General features: G+C 41.6%; 1 protein-coding gene across 1 annotated transcript in view; it reads left to right on the forward strand.

The window, feature by feature from the left end:
- The window catches only part of DAPK1 (death associated protein kinase 1), a 148,883-nt gene that overhangs the window by 68,222 nt on the left and 60,500 nt on the right, over positions 1–20,161 (forward strand). Inside the window, exon 8 of the mRNA XM_067569332.1 lies at positions 16,492–16,713. Coding sequence (XP_067425433.1) covers positions 16,492–16,713 — 222 coding nt within the window. The remainder of the gene's footprint in view (positions 1–16,491; positions 16,714–20,161) is intronic.

A 20,161-nucleotide genomic window follows, 5' to 3' on the forward strand; every position in this document is an offset into this window, starting at 1 on the left:
TACTTGCAACTCCTTCCAATTTAGTACAGTGTTCAAATTTAATTAAATCTCTGTTTACTTGTTCTTCTAGATTATTAATGAAGAGATAGGACTGGATTTAGTCAAACAGTGTCTGTGGCACTTTCACAGCCCCTACCCCACACCCCCACTCAGAATGATACATTAGCATATATTATTGCTTTTTGTATACACACCTTCACACCACTTTCTATACTAATGATATATCAAAGTCAATTTCTATTAGTGTCTTTCAGGGTTTCATGATGCCGCTCATAATTGTAGTATTGAACTATTATTTTAAGTAAATTGTAAAGAAATAATTGCTATCCTGGAACTTGAGTAAAAAATACAATATCATGTTTAACACTCATTTTTCTTTGTATCTCCTCTCCCCTGCCTCTCCCTCACTTATTTCAGCCATGATATGGAGAGAAGCTTTGTTAGCCATTGTCATCCTATGGATGGGTGTGTTGCTGAAGCAAGTGTATACGTGCAACCCTAATTTTTTTCTCCCTGTATTCAGATGCTTGCAGCTCCTTTGCTACTCTTATCTTTCCTAGTGAATAGGCATTATTGCTGTAGTTCACAGAGTAGACAAATGAATGTTTTGCAACCACTGTGGGCACTGCTGTTTGGAGTGGCTGCAGATTGTTCAAATATACTCTCTAACCATGGATTCAGAATGGAACTATGTCATCCCCATGATATGCGCCATCTAATTCAGCACTTGAAATGTGAACCCAGTTCTTGCACTGATGACTATGATGTTTTGGCTGAACCATCAGTGAGTACAAATAAAAAAAAAAATTGGTCCTTGCTACACAAGATACAGTCCAACATCTTGCAGATCCTGGTGTCCGAAAGTATTCCTCTTAAGTTTGTTTACCATCTCCTTTCAAAAATCTCTGATAAACTGAGGAGTTGAAATTGAAAAATGCCTATTGACATTCTCTTGATGACTGTGCCAATCAATCAAACATTAGCGAGGAAGAGAGAGAGCGTGTGCAAGCTCAAAAATGCTAAGGACTGTACAAGCACTTTTTGCAATTGCCTCAGAGTTGAACAAAATGAAATTATCATTCTTGTATTGGGTTAATTCCATGTCCAGTCATATTTTAGTTGCTTACAGAGTTTTAAAACATGATCAGTTTTCATTTAATAATGTTGGGTTTTCCCCTGAAATGTCCTCTGGAAAAGGATTTATTTGCACACATGAGCATAGATAAAGAGTAAAGTGGTCTTCTGACAACACAGCAAGTCCTGATATCGCGCCTCCTGATTTACCCTTTCTATCGAGGTTTGCATAGGTTTTTTCCCATTACAGGCAAATGCTATTAGTAGTAAAGCTGCTTCTCGGTTAGAAGGGACTAACTTAAAATAAATAATAATTTTAAACAATTCTGGGACAGAGGTGTGGTTTTTAGTCTTTTGAATATGGTCGTTGGCAATTCCTTGATAGATGAGGATGATCTGTTTCACAGGTATTTATTTTATATGGGTCCGTTGGTGACTAAGGAGTTCAATCCTTGAGACTCATTGGCACATATTGCAGGTGGTATTGGAAGGCAGGGTTTGGCCACTGTTGCTGCATGACCGCTGTCTGTCCTTTTCTGATGTTTTTCTGCAACCAAGGTTTTGCAGCTGGTTTTGGATAATCAGGGCCGCAGCACTGAAGTTGTTGGCCTCCCTGAGGACACTGACATTTGTGCAGTGATTCTCCCACTTTATGTTGAGGATCTTCCAGAGAAAGTGTGGTGCTGGCGTTCCAGGTTTTTCAGTCACCCAAGTCTCTCAGCCAAACAGGTGAGTTGGGATTACCACCGCTTTGTAAACTAAAAGTCTGTTGTGTGTTCTGATGTCATGATTGTTGAACACCCAGCAAGGCAGTCTGCCAAAGGCAAGACTGGCACAGTGAATTCTGTGCTGAATCTCAACATCTGTGTTTCCCCTCTGTGAGAGATGGCTGCCAAGATAGGCAAAGTATTCTATATTTTCCAGTTCCTCTCTGTCAATATAGATCTTCCTTGTTGGGTCTGATGATTGATCAGGAGCAGGCTGGTGGAGAACTTTTGTTTTGCCAATGTTCAGGGTTAGTCTTAGGTTTTTTGTAAGCTTCAGAGAAGCAATTGAGAGCAGTTTGTAGATCCTCCTTCTGAGTGTGCAACTACAGCACATTCATTTTCATACTGGAGTTCGGTTATTGTTGCCGATGTTACTTTAATTCTGGCATGCAGGCGAGAGAGGTTGAAGAGGTTGCCATCAATCCGATATTGGATGCCAAGGCCCTGTGACAATCAGTCTTGGATTGGCATTTTCATAGCTGCTAGGAAAATGGAGAAGAGAGTGGGTGCCAGTACACAAACTTGCTTTACGTCAGTTTGGATGGCAAAGGGCTCAGAGGTAGAGCCACTGAACAAGATGGAGGCAATTATCCAGTTGTGGAGGAGTCTTACAGTGGTGGTAAATTTGCTTGGGCAGCCCAACTTTGACATGTTTTTCCACAGAGCCTCACAGCTGGCTGAGTCGAAGGCTTTGGTCAGATCGATTAAGACCAAATACAGCTCCTGGTGGTGTGTTAACATTTTTCCTGGATCTGCCTAGCTGCGAAAATCATGTCAGTGGTCCCTCATGATGATCTGAAGCCACATTGGGACTCTGGGAGTACTTCCTCTACAGGAGGGAGCAGACGATTCAATAAGATTCTAGCAAGGATCTTCCCAGCAATGGAGAGGAGGGCAATGCCTGGATGGAGCCGACTGTGGCAATTATCTCCTTTTTTAAAAATAGTGATAATGTTAGCGTTGCGTAAGGCAGCGGGGATTTCTTCAGTGCACCAGATTATAAGGAATAGCAAATGGAGCTTGTTTGTCAGCGTTTCACCCCCAACTTTCAGTACTTCAGTAGGTATGCCATCAGGGCTGATGCTTTGTTTTTCTTCATTTGCTTAAATGCTTTACGGACCTCTTCAAGTGTTGGTGGGTTGGCAAGAGTTTCCCAGACTGGGTGCTGTGGGATGGAGTCGATGGTGTCATCAGTCACAGTCAATTCTTGATTTAGAAGCTTTTGGTAGTGTTCCTTTCAGCGCTCTTTGATGGAATCATTGTCTTTAAAAAGGGTACTTACTACCCTCTTCAGATCTCAGCGGTGTGAGACTACATGAGCTTGGTCCATATAGGGTCTTTGTCTCACAGAAAAAGCTCTGCATATAGTGTCTGTCAGCAAATGCTTGGATTTCTTTTGCGTTGTCCTCCCACCATTCGTTTTCGATTTCTCAGATCCTCAGTTTTGAGCTGATGGAAAGAGCTCTGCTTCTGACTGGATGATGGATGATTTTGCCAGTCACATCTTTTTTCTTCTGGTCCAAGAGACTGTGATCTCAGTGTTATCAAACCAGTCCAGGTGGTGGTGGGTAGCAAGGCTGATGGGTTTCTCACAAGCCTCGTGAATGGTCTGTTTTAGGGCTTCCCAGTCTTCTTCAACACTCATGTTGTCGTTTCCAGATGTGTATATGGTCAGTTTTCCACTGAGGTGTGCTTGGAAGTTCTCTTGATGCACTAAGGATTGAAGTCTTTGGATGTTGTATTGCTGTCTGAGTGCTTTGGATTGCTTTCTATGTTTTGGTGCAATCCTGATGGACATGACTGAGCTCACCAGGTAGTTGTCAGTCCAGAAATCATTGGCTTCTCTCATGACATGGGTGATTTGGACATCTCTTAGATCCTGTGTTCTTATGATGACATAGTCCAAGAGGTGCCATTCTTTTGAACAGGAGTGTTGCCAAAGTGTTTTATACTTGTTGTTTTGTCAGAAGATTGTGTTTGGGGTCACAAGGCTATGCTCTGCACATTTTCCGAGTAGAAGGATGCCATTAGAGTTGGTCCTGCCACTCCTTCATTCCTCGTGGTGCCACTCCATATATTAGAGTCTCAGCCAACTCTTGCGTTAAAGTCCCTTCAGAAGATTATCTTGTCTGTTTTTTTGGATGGGTGACAGAATTCTGTCAAGATAGAAGGATTCTTTCGTTCCTCTTTGCCATCAAGCGTTGGTGCATATGCACTGATGATGGTGGCAAATGACTTATTGACCGGTTAGATGTGGAGGGTTATAAGGTATTTGTTGATGTCAGAGTGGGGGGGAGAGCTCAGTCAGCTGGTTGACTAAATGGTTCTTGATTACAAAGCCAACACCGTATATTTGCCTGTCGTTTGCCTTTCCAGAAGAAAGTTAGCCGCCGCTCTCTTCCCTCAAGTGGCCTTTGTCTGCACATCCTGTCTTGCTGAGAGCAGCGATGTCGATGTTATATCTTGAGAGTTCTTGAGCAATAATTGCTGTTCTGCATTTGGTCTTTCGCTTTTGAATTGTCTAATAGAATATGGACCTTCCAAGTTGCAAGAAACATTTTTGGTTTTTAACTGCATTGAGAGTGATCCCTCTGGATGCGGTTATCCAGTTGGGTATGATAGCCTATGTTTAGGTCATCTTTTCTAGCACCTTCCCCCTATGGAGTGAGCAGATGGGTTCCTAAAAAGGCCTGCTCAGTCATGACTGCTGCTCCTGAAAATGTTTCCCTATCCCAATCCAGGAGTATGTGACAACCATATTGCGGTCACCGCCTGCATGTGGGTCTGTGACTAGGGACTCCTAGTGACCACTTTAGCTGTCCCCATCGCCACTCACCCATTACCCATAGCACTTTTATGGGTGAGAGTGGAGAAAAGGTTCTTCCTGTGAAAGAAGCCTGCGTGTGAGTAGTTTAATGTCGGGGAGCCATTGCACACCAGCAGCCACACAGGTCTTGGGGGAAGAGGCACCTGTGTCTGGTGACAAGCAAGTCTGAGATGACTGGAGTTGCAGTCTTCATCCGCCTTCACAGTCATTGAGGTGATCTTGTTTCATCCGTCTTCTCTGCCGTTAAGGTCTTTGTTGGGCTGCGTTTTGTCTGGTACCATGCCTTCGACCTTATCGCATGGGTGACCTTACCAGGAGTACAGGACTCCTGACGGCATCACTCTTAGCGTCTTTAGTACACGCAAGCTTCTCCACCATATCAAGGTGGCAGCCAAGGAGAAGTTTGAATATGGTACTGAGTATCTGAAACTTCATTGCCATCAGTTAATGCTCATGGCAAGTTAGTACTCGATTCATTATTGTTTATCCTCCCTAACCATACTGATAGTGGCTCATCTTGTTTCTACCTAGATGGGGTGAGGGTGGGAATTTGTGTAAATGACTCCACAGCTAAATTAATGCAAATGACATGTGTCACACTTCAGGGCAACTGCACCTGTATTTCTCATTCACAGTCCAGTAAGAGCACCCACTCTAGGTTCCTGAATCCTCAGCCGTCACCTCTCTTGGCTCGTGAGTCGCATCTTTCTCCCTCTCAAACAGGATTTTTCCAGGCTGCAGAGTTCCCTGCCTACACTGTGAGTTCCCCAACAAGTCACACTGCTTGAGCTTTGCTTTCTCAGAGGCTATAAGCAGCATAATTGCCCACAGTTAGAAGTTACCACACAGCCCTTTCTAAGCAAGCCCATTTATTCTTAAGGTGAAAAGCATTTCAGAAAAAAATATTAAAAACAATAAAAGAACCTACACACATGCTAATAAGCTTACCAGAAATTGTCCCCAACTCCAACTAGGCTTCTGGTAGGTGAGCAGTCCTTCAAGCCCTATCAAGGGGGTTTGTCTGTGGTTACAAATTCATAATAGTTGTGAGCTCAGAACAAGCACACCTGTAAATCTGTGAGTTCCTCCTTTATGCAGTTTGGGTCTTTGATCTTGTAACCCTGAGAACAAGTAATCAGGAGACAATCACCCTCTCCTCAGGGTGTAGCTTCAGAGGGCTGGGTTTTTGCCTAACTGGCGGCACGAGAAGGCACACAAATTTGCATTCATCTCCCCTAAATATTTCCCAGGAAATCCACTTCACACATGTTGTCCCAAAAGTTCATTCTTGTCTGCCACATTGTTCAGTATAGTCCTATGATCATCCAGGCCCACAGTAATACATAACCTTTGCACTTAATACAATGGATTCCAAAGATACTTCATCTTTTGGCGATCCAATTAAGTATTGCCGGAAATTGCTATATCTGTCACAACATATACACAAGAAAGGGTTTCTCTTGTGTTCCTCACACAATATACTGTGTATTTAGCAAGACATGAATGCATGTGATAGCCCAACAATGTATGCAAAGCACAACCGTAAAAATAACAGTGCATGAGCCTTACTATAAAGCAGGAGAATGGCATTATTGATATAACCCCGTTGGTACTATTGCTGCACTGTAAATGAAGGATACCCTGTTTTATTTGGGGGCAGGGGATGGATTTGCAATTTCTGGAGAAACCCTGTCTGTCTTTTGAAAAGACTTATGTTTTCCAGAATTCTAACACCCAACCAGAACTTTATGGCTCTAAATGTCTGTGGAAACCCTGACATCTTTCATGCCAAGAAGCCAGAATGGATGATGATAGTTGTGATTAATGGAGCTAACTGGCAGTGAGATTTTTATCACAGCTGTAGGTGGCTTGGTTCCTTTACTTATCATGGAACAATAGAACTAACGTCCTTATCCCAGGGCTTTCTCCTTCCAACCTTCTTGCTCTTTCACCTCTCCCATGTATCTCCTTTCCTACAAAGTCCAGGGAACTTTCAAGTTGATAGAGCAGACACAATTGCAAATGTCAGATATATTTGAAGAAATATGTGTTAGAGTTTATGCTCAATAGAGTGACATAAGATAAAATTCTGAAGAAGAGACTTGGGTTTCTGTATGTTTTAGACCAAAGAGATTCATTTAGGGACAGAAATATGAAATAAAGAGGGCTGTTTAGCAACATTTTAGCATATTTGTTCTGCTGGATGATTGGCAGATAACTGCTTTAATTTAATTACATTAAGAAGCAGTGAACCATTTTTTGCATAGATCTGCTATCTAGTATTTTAAAAAACCACATCCTCTCAGTATGGAAACTTTCTGCATAGGGAAACAGTATGCTCCAAAAGTATTCAAGAGTGTGATGCTAATTGCACAGCACTTAACTTCTCAAACTTGAAGGTTTTATGTGCTTACACGTCATGAAACGTTTGAAATTTTACAGAGCCAGATAATTTCAGCTACACTATTGAAAATCCAGGGAAACCCCTGTGAATTTACTATGGATTATGGGAGCATAATTAAATACAGACTCTGGCCCCAAGATTCTGTGTTCTCAAGAAGACAGAAGTTAAAATAATCAACATAGCAAATATTGGAAAAATATTGTTGTACTAAGGTCCACAGATCCACTACAGTAGTACTTGAGCCTACTTGCAGCTTGGGTCCTGAACCAGACCAGGGTCCCGTGTAGTTCCATTTAGGGGTGTTTTTTTCCCTGCACTCCTGCACTCCTAGAGCAGCAAGTAGCTCTACAAATCCTCCCTAGTGCAGAGCTTTTCTGAGGAAAAATTCTAAACTTAATTTTAATTATTTCAACTAATGATTTGACTCCATAATGTGTCATTCTAATTCCCAGATAGGTCTTGTGTCTCCTGCACCCCTCCCACTCACCCAACCTCAGCCTTGAGTGTCTTGTTGGAGAGCTTGCCTGGGTTTGTGGGCAGAATGCAATTTCCCTCGCAGTCCAACCCAGATGGACTCACTTCCACCCCCTTTGCTGAATTTCATTTTCCCCAGGGAAAGAAATGTAAGACAACATATCAGTTAAAGTTCTTGACAGCAAGATAAGAACAGCCAGGCTGGGTCAGACCAATGATCCATCTAGCCCAGCATCCTGTCTTCTGACAGTGGCCAGTGCCAGAATCTTCACAGGGAATGAACAGAAAAGGGCAGTTATTGAGTGATCCATCCCCTGTCATCCTCTCCTAGCTTCTGGCAGTCAGAGGTTTAGGGATACCCAGAGCATGGGTGTTGCATCCCTGACCATCTTGGATAATAGCCATTGATGGACCTATCCTATCGGAACTTCTGTAATTCTTTTTTGAACTCAGTTATAGTTTTGGCCCTCATGACATCCCCCAACAACGAGTTCCACAGACTGACTGTGCCCTGCATGAAGAAGTACTTCTTTGTGTCTGTTTTAAACCAGCCGCCTATTAATTTCACTGGCTGATCCCTGGTTCTTGTGTTATGTAAAGAAGTAAATAACACTTCCTTATTCACTTTCTCCACACCATTCATTATTTTATTAATCTCTTTCATATCCCCCACCCCCACTGTCTCTTTTCCAAGTTAAAAAGTCCAAGTCTTTTTAATTTTTCTTCATATGGAAGCTGTTCCACCCCCCTAATCATTTTTGTTGCCCTTGTCTGTACCTTTTCCAATTCTAATGTATATTTTTTGTGTTGGGGCAAGCAGAACTACACTCAGTATTCAAGGTGTGGGAGTATGTTAAGTCTTATGAGATTGCATCTTCCAAGTGAAGTAATGAAGCCCTACCCTTCGAGGCATCTTAAAACTAGTCTGGACAAAGCATTAGAAAATACATTGTAGGGAACAATCCTGCCCTGGCAGGGGGACGGGTTAGAACAGCTAATAAGTCTCATCCATTTTTAATCACTATGATTCTGATAGTTCTTTTGAAAAGGCATGTCTTCAGCTGTGGTATCTTCTTGTTAGGCAATTGGATTTTTTGGTTATGGTTCTAAAATGTCCATGACAGCAGTTGCAACTGTCTTTCTGCTAATTAGTGGTTGTTTTGTGAGCATGCTAAAGAAGTGAAGCCAAAAACCATGCACTGGGATCTAGAGTGCTTTAGTATCAATTGTCTGTCACTTTATCATATCATTTTTGCATACTGCATTGTAAGTGGCAGCTTATGACTTTTAAGGGGTGGAAAATCTGAAACAAATGATTTGGTTTTCAGTTAGGATAACTGTTTGGTCAGAACCAGGTTTTTTTAAAAATCGGTGTACATAGCAGCATTGGAGGCACGATGCCAAGTGCCCTGAAAAGAGCGGATTTAGAGCAGTAATTAACCACTGGTTCAATAGGAGTTACAAGATCACAAAACCAAATTACTGTTATTAAGGAAAGTATTTGTTCTCAACACCAGCCAGTCATCATATTTCACTGTCTAACTTGATCTTGCCCTGCGTAAAAAAAGTGATATAAACTAGTTATATTTTCAGTAGAATATTGTGTGTATGTTTCTGTGATTTACCCCTTATTTCAAGTTAGCTGTCTCTAAAATGACACTAATTCGTGTGATCTCACTGTAAACAACAACAAAAAAAAGACACAACGTTTTTGTGGCTTGCTACTTTATAAAAAACAGTGAACATATGCCACAGTAAGAACAAAGGGAGTAATGAGAGGAAAATCATGGGAAAAACTGAGCCAGTCATCATAAAACTGACTTTAGTTTGCATGCCACGGTCCTAGTAGTTAATATTTAGTAAAATAGCATTTGATTGGTTTTTTCCCCCTGCACTTTAAAAAGAGGGGGGAAGTAAAATGGCATGGCTTTGAGATCACAGCCATGAAATAGCCCTTTGATTATGGCTTAAAGGTGATCTGCATGTATAGTATTTAATAACAAACAATTAGTTGTGGGTTACGTACTGAATGCCACACACATCAAGAGTAAAAAAACTATTCAGCACATAAGTAGAACTTTTTTTACTTTATTCATTTCAGACACCCCAGACTCTGAGAACTGTGCTGGAGAATTGTGCAACCATAGAACTCCACTAGCGCATGGTTGGAACCAATCTAGATAAGGAGTCAAGTAAATGATGTTTGTTTTTAAACTACTTGCTGTAGTTTTGGAACACCTTACAATAGAGTTAAGTAGTCTCTTTGGAATATAGAGACCTAGAATAAAATAACCTTTGGGTTATGAAGAAATAAAAACTCTGCAAAAACTGTGCCATATATTTAAAACAAAATTACTTCTCTTACTTGGACTCCCATCACTTGTCCCCAATAGGTCAGCTTTGTGCTCTAACATGTTGGCTGGGAAATCACCCTAGAGGGTAGCTAAAATGTGGAGTAGAATGTGGAAAAAGGCATGTTTTTAATACTACTTAGGCCATGTCTACTCTACAAATTTTGGTTGACGCAAGTTACATTAGCATAAAGCTGCTGCAGTTAGCGTATCACTCATGAACATGCATACTTGTCTCCTTGCATGGGTGCTTCACGTAGTCACTAGGAGTGTTTGTGTCGATACACAGTGTGGTGCACTATAGGTAGACTATAGACTCACCGTTGTGTGGCGTACTGTCTTTTGGCAACACATGGTGGGCCACGAATGAGTCATGTGGGGGTGATAGGGAGCTAGGGATCAAATTCTCATCATGCAACTTTCTCCATCCGATAATGCCATCCATATCCCATAATTTTCACACCTTTTTTTAAAATCTCAGAAGCCTGTATGGCACTTCATGCTGCCCACCATCTCTGACAGAATCACAGAGTCTGACTAGGTCTGTACTACTGTCATGAGCAAACACAGGATAAATGATCCTCTGGTATTTGCAGAGTGACAGGAAGAACTACAGCGGCTGGAGACGTGACAATTTCTTGCAAGTCAGATTGCTGTGGGCAAACCAGTTAAAGGTTGTTGGTGGCGATGTTCCCAGAGCAACTGCAGATGGTGGAGCGCCACTTCTGGGCCTGAGAAATTAGCAATGAGGGACAACGAGCAGTGGCTGCAAAACTTTCAAATGTGCAAGGCCACGTTCCTGGATCTGTGTGCCAGGTTTGTCCCAGCCACCCAGTGGAGGGACAGTTGAGAAGCAATTAGCGCTCATTCTGTGGAAGCTTGCAATTCCAGATTGCTGCCTGTCAGTGGGTAATCCTTGTGGAGTTGGAAAATCCACACTGGGGGCCGTTGTCATGAAAGTATGGAGGTCTTCTGCTCTATAGGACTGTGATTTTCAGTAACGTGCAGGACATAGTGGATGGATTTGCAGCAGTGGGGTTCCCACACTGCAGTGAGTTGATAGACAGCATGTGTATTACTATTTTTGGCACCAGCCCACTTTCACACACAGTAAATCAACAGAAAGGGCTACTTTTATCTGATTATGAAAGCGTTGCTGGATCTCCGGTGACACTTGCTATACATACAGCAACCATGGCTTTCATAGGTCAGTGAAGCTGTGGTTCTCCTTACAGTCACCCAGTATGGAGTGGTAAGCATATGGATGAGGCTCCTGATGCCATGTGGAATATTGATGGTGTAGGGGGCTGCTGAATGTAGTTCTCTATTGCCTGGAAATGGAGGCAAGCCCACGATAGTTGAACTTGTGGGTCAGTGAGAATCTGCAGTGTTTGCTTGCTGCTGGACAAGCTCCTTTATGTCCTGGTGCATCTCCCTCTCTGAATCCTATGCCTTTCTCCTGTCCGTTCTTTCCCTCTCCAAACTGTATCTCCCAGCCTTCTGTTCATGGTCTGATGCAGCACTGGCTTGCAGTATCTCATTTACCATATCCTCCCATGTCCTCTTCTTTCTCCTCCTCATCACACCGGGCATTCCATGGGTATGGAGGGAGGAGAGGGGAGCAATGCAGCAGCTACTGGTAAAACCATCATGGTCAGTGTAGTTCTAATGGAAGACAAAAGTTAAGTTTCACAGCTCTCTTCTCATGCTCCCCTGAATTTTTAAACAAAACATACTTATTGACTCTTCAGCTTTGAAGTGCACAGCACAGCTCTCCATCCCCATCCCCAGCAAGTGGGGCGGGGCCCAGCAAGGACAAGTGGGGGCAGGAGAATGAGGAGGGAATTGTTTGATTGCATGAAACGATACAATTTCAGCCCGTTTCCATTGGTGAGAGTGTAGAGCAATGACACTGAACACTGGCACTGTTAAAATCAGTGGTAATTGTACCTGATACCTTGCTTCGGAGAGTAACAAAGGCACGGGGAGTACAGATGCTGTTGGCATCCCATGGCTGCATGTCACTACCCTGTTTACTGCAATGGTGCATGTCAAAGTCATTGAAGACAAGCATGGGGAAAAGTCCTACTGTGGAAGAAGAAATAAGGTAGCCATACCTAGAAGCCTTCGGGATTGGATTGTAGCATATCCATGCAAGATTCATTGAGATCTCTTGGGAGGAGTTAAGGGACCCTGTGATCCTTGTGTACATAAACTGCTTTGCATGGCCCCCTCCAACTAATTCTACAGGGGAATGAAAAGCCGATAACAGCACTACTTCTCTTTGTTGTACTGCTACCTCTTCGAGGACATATAAATTAATGAAAAGTCAGTACCTGTGTCCTATGTTGGGGCTGGACATGATTTGTACATTTAAACATAGTAATGGGAAATGTATTCACATACTTATGCTAGGTCCCCTCACGATTGGGCTCACCTGTGCTCAGCTGCCAGAACTGACTAGACTGTGGTGGAATCTCAAACAGGTCCTGGCTTGTGGCATAGCTGGACACTCTCCCAGCATATCCCCTCCTCCTCCTCATCCTTGCTTTTCATGACACAGGCACGTGACTTGGGCTCTTCAGAGGTATCCACAGTGGTGTGTGGGGTGGTGGTGGGGTTTTCACCAAGTATGGCGTGCAGCTCTTTGTAAAAGAGGCAGCTCTGCACCAGATCAACGATTGGCTTCCCTGGCCTTCTGGTACGCCTGCCACAGTTCCTTTGCTTTCACATGGCACTGCTCCTGTCATACCTCTTCTCCTGCATTCCCCATGCAATCTGCTTGTAGATGTCCATGTTCCTACAGCTAGTCAGTAGCTGTGCTTGCACAGTGTCTTCTCCCCACAGGCCCAGGAGATCCAATAACTTCTGTCTACTCCAGGTGGGAGTGTGTCTGGAATGTGTAGCCAGCATGGTTGGTTGGGCATGTAAAGTGAGAGCTGCAAAGTGTGCTTGCCAAGGTAGGCAATCTGGAAGAGGCTTTTCAAAACTACACTGGGTTTTAAAAGGAGGTGGGACGAGGCTTTTGGTCTGTGTGACCCCAGGGCAGTGAAGTTCACAATTGATTGGATTTTAGAATACATTGTATATCCTCATACTAAAACGATGTTGATTTTTCAAGACCGGCCTCTATTAATGTTGGATTAATTAATAATCATGTTGGATCTGGTTTACTATCTAAATTAAGCAGTGGTTGGAGTAAGTATCATGGTGCATGTGTGCATGCATGTGTGTGTATATGGTTAGCCCTTAGTTTCTTGGTGTAAAATTGTGACTGATATATTTAGTTCCCTACACTGTGTAATAGTTGCTTAATTGTTTGCTGTCAGGGGGGCTTTCACATCCCAAAGAAGAATGTACAGTTGGAGGTAATGGTAGCTTTTTTCACACACATACAAAGTGGACTGTAAAACTCCTTTGGGCTGTAAAGCACTTAGAACATTATAGGTGTTGTAAATAACAACAATCTTTCAGCTGTTTGACATTTAAGAATACCTATACAACTGCAAATTTGTGCTGAAAGTTTATTATGTGATGGATTAAAAGGTTGGTAATAGAAGACAGGTAATTACGTACATGTGACATTTTGCTTTTTTTGTTTTTGTTTTTTCCTTTTAAATAAAGGAAAAAGTTTGCATAAGGTTAAATATAGTCCTGATTGTGCAGGGAAATGTTTCTACAGTTCCAGCATCTCATCTTTATTGCTGTGTCTTAGATCAGGGCTTCCACGGCCAAGCACTCCTTTGGAAGGAATGGGTGAAGAGATCAGTGGTTTCTGTTCCCCTCTTTTCCTCACCTTCAAGCTTACTTTTCAAGTTTTGCCTTGAGTCTTTTGTTCTACCTCCGTAGGCTGTTTTTTCTCACAGGCTTTTTAAGTGCTGGGAAATTACATAGTGGTAGAACCCGTGGTAGAACATGGTTAAATCCTCAATGTAGAGAAGGGATAGCATGCTTAACATTGCATCAGCTGCTTGTGGTTAGATCAGGGGTTTTTGTCCATGCTAATGGAGACCTTGTTTTATGTTGTGTGATCACATGTTCTAATACGATATATGTTTACTATTGTAGACAGTGCCAGAGGGTGCTGCATGTGATTCAGAACCTAATCTCAGTGCTGGTGCAGACCTAACCATAGAAAAACAAATGATGATGTCACCATTTACCGGATAACTTGCTTTCAACACTGTAGACTCCCATCCTGCTAGACTTCACAAGATACTGTCTTACTACAGTAGTTAGGGCAATACAGTAGGGTTTCAGACTCGAAGGAATCCAGCTGGAGAAGCAGGAGGGAACAAGAAAATCCTGGGTGGAGATTGGTTGTCATTTTGCACATCAGCAGAACCCAGCAGTCTGTGCATTCTCAGTCAAGTCATAGAATGCAAATCAGCCAAGAGCGTGTGAAAACAACTTGCCTCTTGATGACTTCAGCTCATTCAGGCGTTCCACTACTTGAAATGACACATCTCTTTTCCTACTGATGTTTCAGAGCAATGATGATTGGCTGGCTCTGTCATTTGGTGATGACAGGTTCCAAAGTAGCAGACTGCTTTTTCAAGTATAGCTGAATTCCATAGTCTTTGTGCAGGTATGTGGAGAATCTCATGGCTTCTCCAATCCCATCCAACAGAAGGAGAAAAAGACCAGAAATTAGACTTCTGCTCTTGTGTATAGGAGCTCAGACCACTATCATGCCAATCCAAGGCCATGCTCCAGTCACTTATCACTTCTTCATTCGTGCAAAGTTGATCCTAAAGCTAGAAGATCTGACCCTAGAGAATCTCCCCGCATGATAAGGAGATGTGTTACAGTGGCTGTAAGCTACCTGTGCAGCTTCCCTGTGTAGTGGAAGTGACTTGGAAAAGAGGGCTAGGACACAGCCCTTTCGGATCGTTGTCAGCTAGCAGAGTTTAAAGCAGTCTTCAAGCTGCTCTAGTTTGTACTAGTAATCAGTCTGGTACAGAGTGGCCCCTATGTTGGAAAGGAAAAAAGGGAATCTTTGCACTTGTGTTCTGTACCTGTCCTGTATGCTCCTCGGTCACAGCTGAGGATCTGGTCCATTATCTGCTGAGAATACAGAACTATAAGGGGTTTCCTTTTTAAAAAATAAACTGTCAAAATTACATTGTCTGCATTTTAAAATGGATTTTAAGGCCAAGCACTTTTTAAAAAAAATTTATACACCATGATATGATTTTTTTCAGAAGGAGGTAAATATGTTGCATAAAATTATAAAACTTGGTGGGACTCAGATGCAGATTATAAAATAGAAAAATTTATACTTCCTTATCTAAATCCATTTTTTTTCCCAACTACCTGTCAATAAACACTTTTGGTATGAATCGTATGTTAATTTTTTTTCTAAAAGAAACTGCTAAATTATGGCTGTGGAATCTTTAGCCACTTAGTTAATAAAGATTTTATCAGACATGATTCTCTCTTTCATACAGAAGCAATATATACATTTAAAGTTTGTTTTTTCAGGTATCTTTATATCCAGTAGATGGGGTTTTTAGTTAATTTAAATTTGAAAAGTAAATATTCTTTAGTTGAGGCAAAGTGCCATAATTGTTTTAAACCAGGTTGAAATACCCTTTATACATCTATCTACTGTATGCCCTGATTTAGTTTATTTTTTACTAGAAAATGTACTTTAGAGAACAAACCTGTAGGGGGTGGACTATCTGGCTTCAAAGGATTTTCCTGTTTCTAATTGCTATCATTGTAATTCTGTAAATTCTCAATATAGTAACATGAACAGTCATCCAGAGAATTCTCATCAAGATGGTATGCTTTTTAAAAAAAACATAATCAAGGTGTTTTGCCTTGAATCACTGTGTGTTTTAAGGTCTAACAATAGCCTTGTAACCCAACAAGAAGACACTGGGTCAACAACTTTATTTTATTCACACATCCTATAAATCAGTATTCTTTCTAATTTTTAAGTGTTTGTCATGGTCTTGTATTCCTGAATACCAAGTTATTATTTTTCCTATTGAAAATGTTTCTAGTAGACTAGGTGATATAATATCAAGATGTGTGTTTACATTGCTCTGTGTTCTCTGCTTTTCAAAAAAAGAAATAAAGCCAAGCTACCTGAAGCCAAACCATCCTTCATTTAAAACAAAATATGCAGGGCAAGCATAAGTGAGTATTGATGTAATTGGATTCTACTTGAAAGAAATTAAAGGTTATTTATCTGGGGGGAAATAATGAAACACAGTTATTTTAGAGAAAGGAGAAACCTAGACAGCAGTACTTATTTTTCAGTGATAATCTCAGGATTATGCAGTTATCTGTCACAGCTCTAATTTTTTGCCACTGTGGACAATGAATCTATTGCCTTTAGAGAAATGTATCTCAAACTGAAGTGAATCTGTATATGAGAGGTTAGAAGTATTTTAATACCTTCTTTCTTACCATCTGTAGCTTTATTCATGTGTTGTACTGGATTGTGCAAAAAAGCAATGATGCATTTTAACTGATTTATTAGTTTAAAGCCACAGTTTCCTCCAGCAGTAGTTAATATAAACTGTCCCTAATTTACAACTCCTAAAATCAGATTTTCCCCCCCTCTCTTCCTGCTTCTTTTAGTGGGCAATTTGCTGTAGTGAAAAAATGTCGTGAGAAGAGCACTGGTCTACAGTATGCTGCAAAATTCATCAAGAAACGGAGAACAAAATCTAGCCGGCGGGGAGTGAGTAGAGAAGATATTGAACGAGAAGTTAACATACTGAAGGAGATTCAGCACCCCAATGTGATCACACTGCATGATGTTTATGAAAACAAAACTGATGTCATTCTTATTCTAGAACTGTAAGTAGCTCTTGGGGGGCTTGGGTCATGGTGTAGATTGTTTTTATATTTGGGAAGTAGGGGCTTTCCTTCAGAGTGGTAATGACTTAATTAACTTCCTATATAAATGCAGGCGAGTCTTGGGTGTTCTGAGAGCTCTTTGAGTTGTAACTCTAACCTGCTGAATGAAATAGACTACCCAGAAGCCAAAGGTAGAGTCACATTTCAAAAGATCCAGCATAGGTCTTTCCACTTGCTACTTTAGTCACTGATTATGGTAATATCCAAAGGTAACATTCAGCAGCATATCTCCAGTTATATCTGCTCTGAGTGTAAAATGAGGGAATTGAGGGGGAAGAGGAACATATATGGTGATTTGATTCATAATTATTATAGTGAGCCAAATTTTGTTCTGCATTATCTTGGTGTAAATTCAGAGTAACACTATTGAACACATTTTTACATCTGTGTAACAAAGAACAGAATTTGCCCATTGTATGTTGCTATGTATAAAAACTGAGCTTTTATATTCCTGCATTTGTGTTTGGTATGCTTCTTACCTTGCATGCAAGGTTACTATTAAAAGGTGGGGGCAAAATACATTTGTAAGGAATGGTTTTGGATAGTTCCATTCAATTCTTAAAATTCCTTTGGAGGTTTCCGGTTTAGAGGATAAACACAGAGACCACTTTTAAGGGAAGGCCCCAAAAGTGCTTGTTGGCAGAGAAGAGCATGTTCTTTGTATACTTTAGGTGGCCTGTGCTGCTACGGGATTGATCAGACTCAGTTTAGAATCACCATTTACTGTGAACAAGAAGCCAGAGCTAAAATGGGACATGTGAAGATCTAGGTCACGCCCATGAAGCACTGCATAGAACCTGTATTTATCTGTGTGTGTATTTTGAGCACTTCTTGCTTTACTGAAGCATTAGAAAGTGGGTGGTTATATGCAACATTCCGTTTCATGCTAATTATTATTAAAAACAAGGCTATGACATTTTAAAGTTGATAATATTACAAACAGGTTTAATTGAGGTCGTGTACACCAATCCTCCACTTATGTTTCAAAGGCTTAAAGGCTGAAATTTGGGTTATCCCTGGAGAAATAGTAGTGGAAATTCCAGGAACCACTCATAATTTGAAACTGGCACCAGAATCTTGGCTCAGGATCTGTTTTGTCCTTGGCTGTTATCTCACTCTGGGTTTTTTTGTTTTTTGTTTTTTTTTCCCCCCCGTTCTGTGTTGATTGTGTTCTCTGCTTACTAGTTTTTACTTATGAAAGAAGAGAAAAAGGGACAGCTTTCAATTTTTGTACTTTAGGATACTGTGTGTCTGCAATGCTTCCCCCCTCCCCCCATTATTAACCTACATGCAAGTTAAAAATAGGGATTGAGGAAAGAAGCAAAGTTAGAGAAAATCAGAATTCCCATGGACTTTCTTGTGATTTAGACATACTATAAATTCTAGTCAACTTGTTGAAACATATCTGTAGCTGTCCTTCATATCATGCCTCTGCTTATCTGTATGATACTTATCATCTTAGCTGCTTTCATTTATGCTGCCTGTCTACACTGCACTGATAATTAAGGAGGAGGAAAGTGAGAAAATGTAAGCTCTTTATTTCTACAAATATTCTGCATCATATAACTTCTTGAAGATTTATAATAAACATTGGAAGGTCTACCAGTCCATCCCTTCTTCCAGAACCCTTTAAATGCTGCATCGGTAGAGTGAATGCACTGTTGACTTATTTTTTCTGACTTGTTCTTAAGTTATTTCCAGTGATGTCATTCATCACTTCCTCTAGGTATTGTAACATCTGGGTCATGACACAAAAATGGGTCCCAGGGATGTTTCAAAGGGTCTTGTGGTGGCTTCTGCAGCTCTGGTTCCCTGGGGCTGACTGGGCTTGGCTCCCTGCTCTGGGAGTTGTCACCTGGTGTATGGGGTCACAGCGCCACTCAGATTTGGCCCAGCCCACTTGTCCACGATGGTGGGGAGGCAACCAGGCCAAATTTGAATGAGTGATGCTGCAACTCCATGTACCAGGTTGCAACACCATTCTTCCAAATTTGGCCCCCCGACTCCTAATCGGGGCCAGGGCCAAATCTGAACACCGCTGCAACCCCGTACTCCAGATCCCAACACCCAGAGTTGGGGATCTGAGCCCAATCAGCCCCATGTTACAGGAGCCATCACTGTGATAAGCGCAGGATGGACTCTGTTACCTTCCCTCCAGGGTCTCGACCTCCTGGATGCTTCTGATCCCCTCCCCAGCCTATTTACTGGGTCACAACAGTACAATATGTATGAACGAGTCCTGAGCCCGAAAGGTTGGGAACCAGTGGCTTAAAGCTATGTGCAGGGAAATAGTGTTACTTGGTGCCAAGGTTGAAAGTCAAACTGGAGTATAAAAATGTGCCCAGTATGACAGTGAACAGTGTTAATTCATGCTAAAGTCCTCTTCTCACATGTCTGAACAACATATTTAACAAAAGGACTTTAGCATTAACTAAGGCCACTCACTTCCATATCATTATATTTTATGCCCTTTGCAATGTATGACAACTTTGTATGACAACCTCTGCCTAGTAATTGCTAATATTTTGACAGATTCATTTGTTAAAACTCAGAGTTTAAATGTTCAGCCTACTGCAAGACCTAAAGCTCCCAAGTGTGTATGTAAAATGGAGTTGGTTTTCCTTCTCCCAATGATGAGCCATTAGATACTGAAGGTTTGTGAAGTTCCCGGGGGAACTCTGTTGTGGGGAGAGACTTCAGAGAAGGCAGGACTCTCCTGCAAAGAGAGAATCACAGAGAGCAAGACAGGCTTTTGTGAGGGAAGTTCTGGGGAAGGACATAAGCTTTTGTGGGAGAAGTCCTGCGTGAAAACTGAGGGCCAAGTTTATGATTTTTGACATAGCCCTACAAAGAGGCAGAGGATCTTTTTGTTTACTATGATACCTGGAATAGGACAAGACTGGAAAAGTGTCTTGGCCGGAGGACTAAGTCACAGAACACAAAGACAAAGGATAAGTCAGTTCAGCATAGCAGTTCAGATAGCAACATAGCAAAAGGAGCACTGGAGGTGCAGATCAGTGCAGTGCCGGCTCCAAAAGCAGGAGGCTCTGCAACTGTGAGTAGAGGCAGTTAGAGTCCCCCCTGTAGCCCTGTGTTAATGCATCTATTTATCTGAACACCTTGTTATCTGAAAATTTTTTGGATAAACAGGAGTATGTGTAAGTGAATCTTTAATGTTCTGATATTCGTATTCTTAGGGACATAACTTCTTTAAAATTCTTTATGCTTAAACAACTGGTCCAGTAACAAAACTGAAATGGCTGTTATCAAAGAACCTGCTTTCTGTCCCGTCTCTATCCATCAGAAAGTAGCTTTTTATCCATTTGTAGGCAGTTTGACTGTTTTCTCTCTGCATCTAAATTCACCTTCCAGAGACCATTCTCCTTTC

This window comes from Emydura macquarii, unplaced genomic scaffold (assembly GCF_026122565.2).
Source record: "Emydura macquarii macquarii isolate MOO-44397 ecotype Brisbane River unplaced genomic scaffold, CSIRO-AGI_Emac_v2 contig_2897, whole genome shotgun sequence".
Classification (NCBI taxonomy): domain Eukaryota; kingdom Metazoa; phylum Chordata; order Testudines; family Chelidae; genus Emydura; species Emydura macquarii.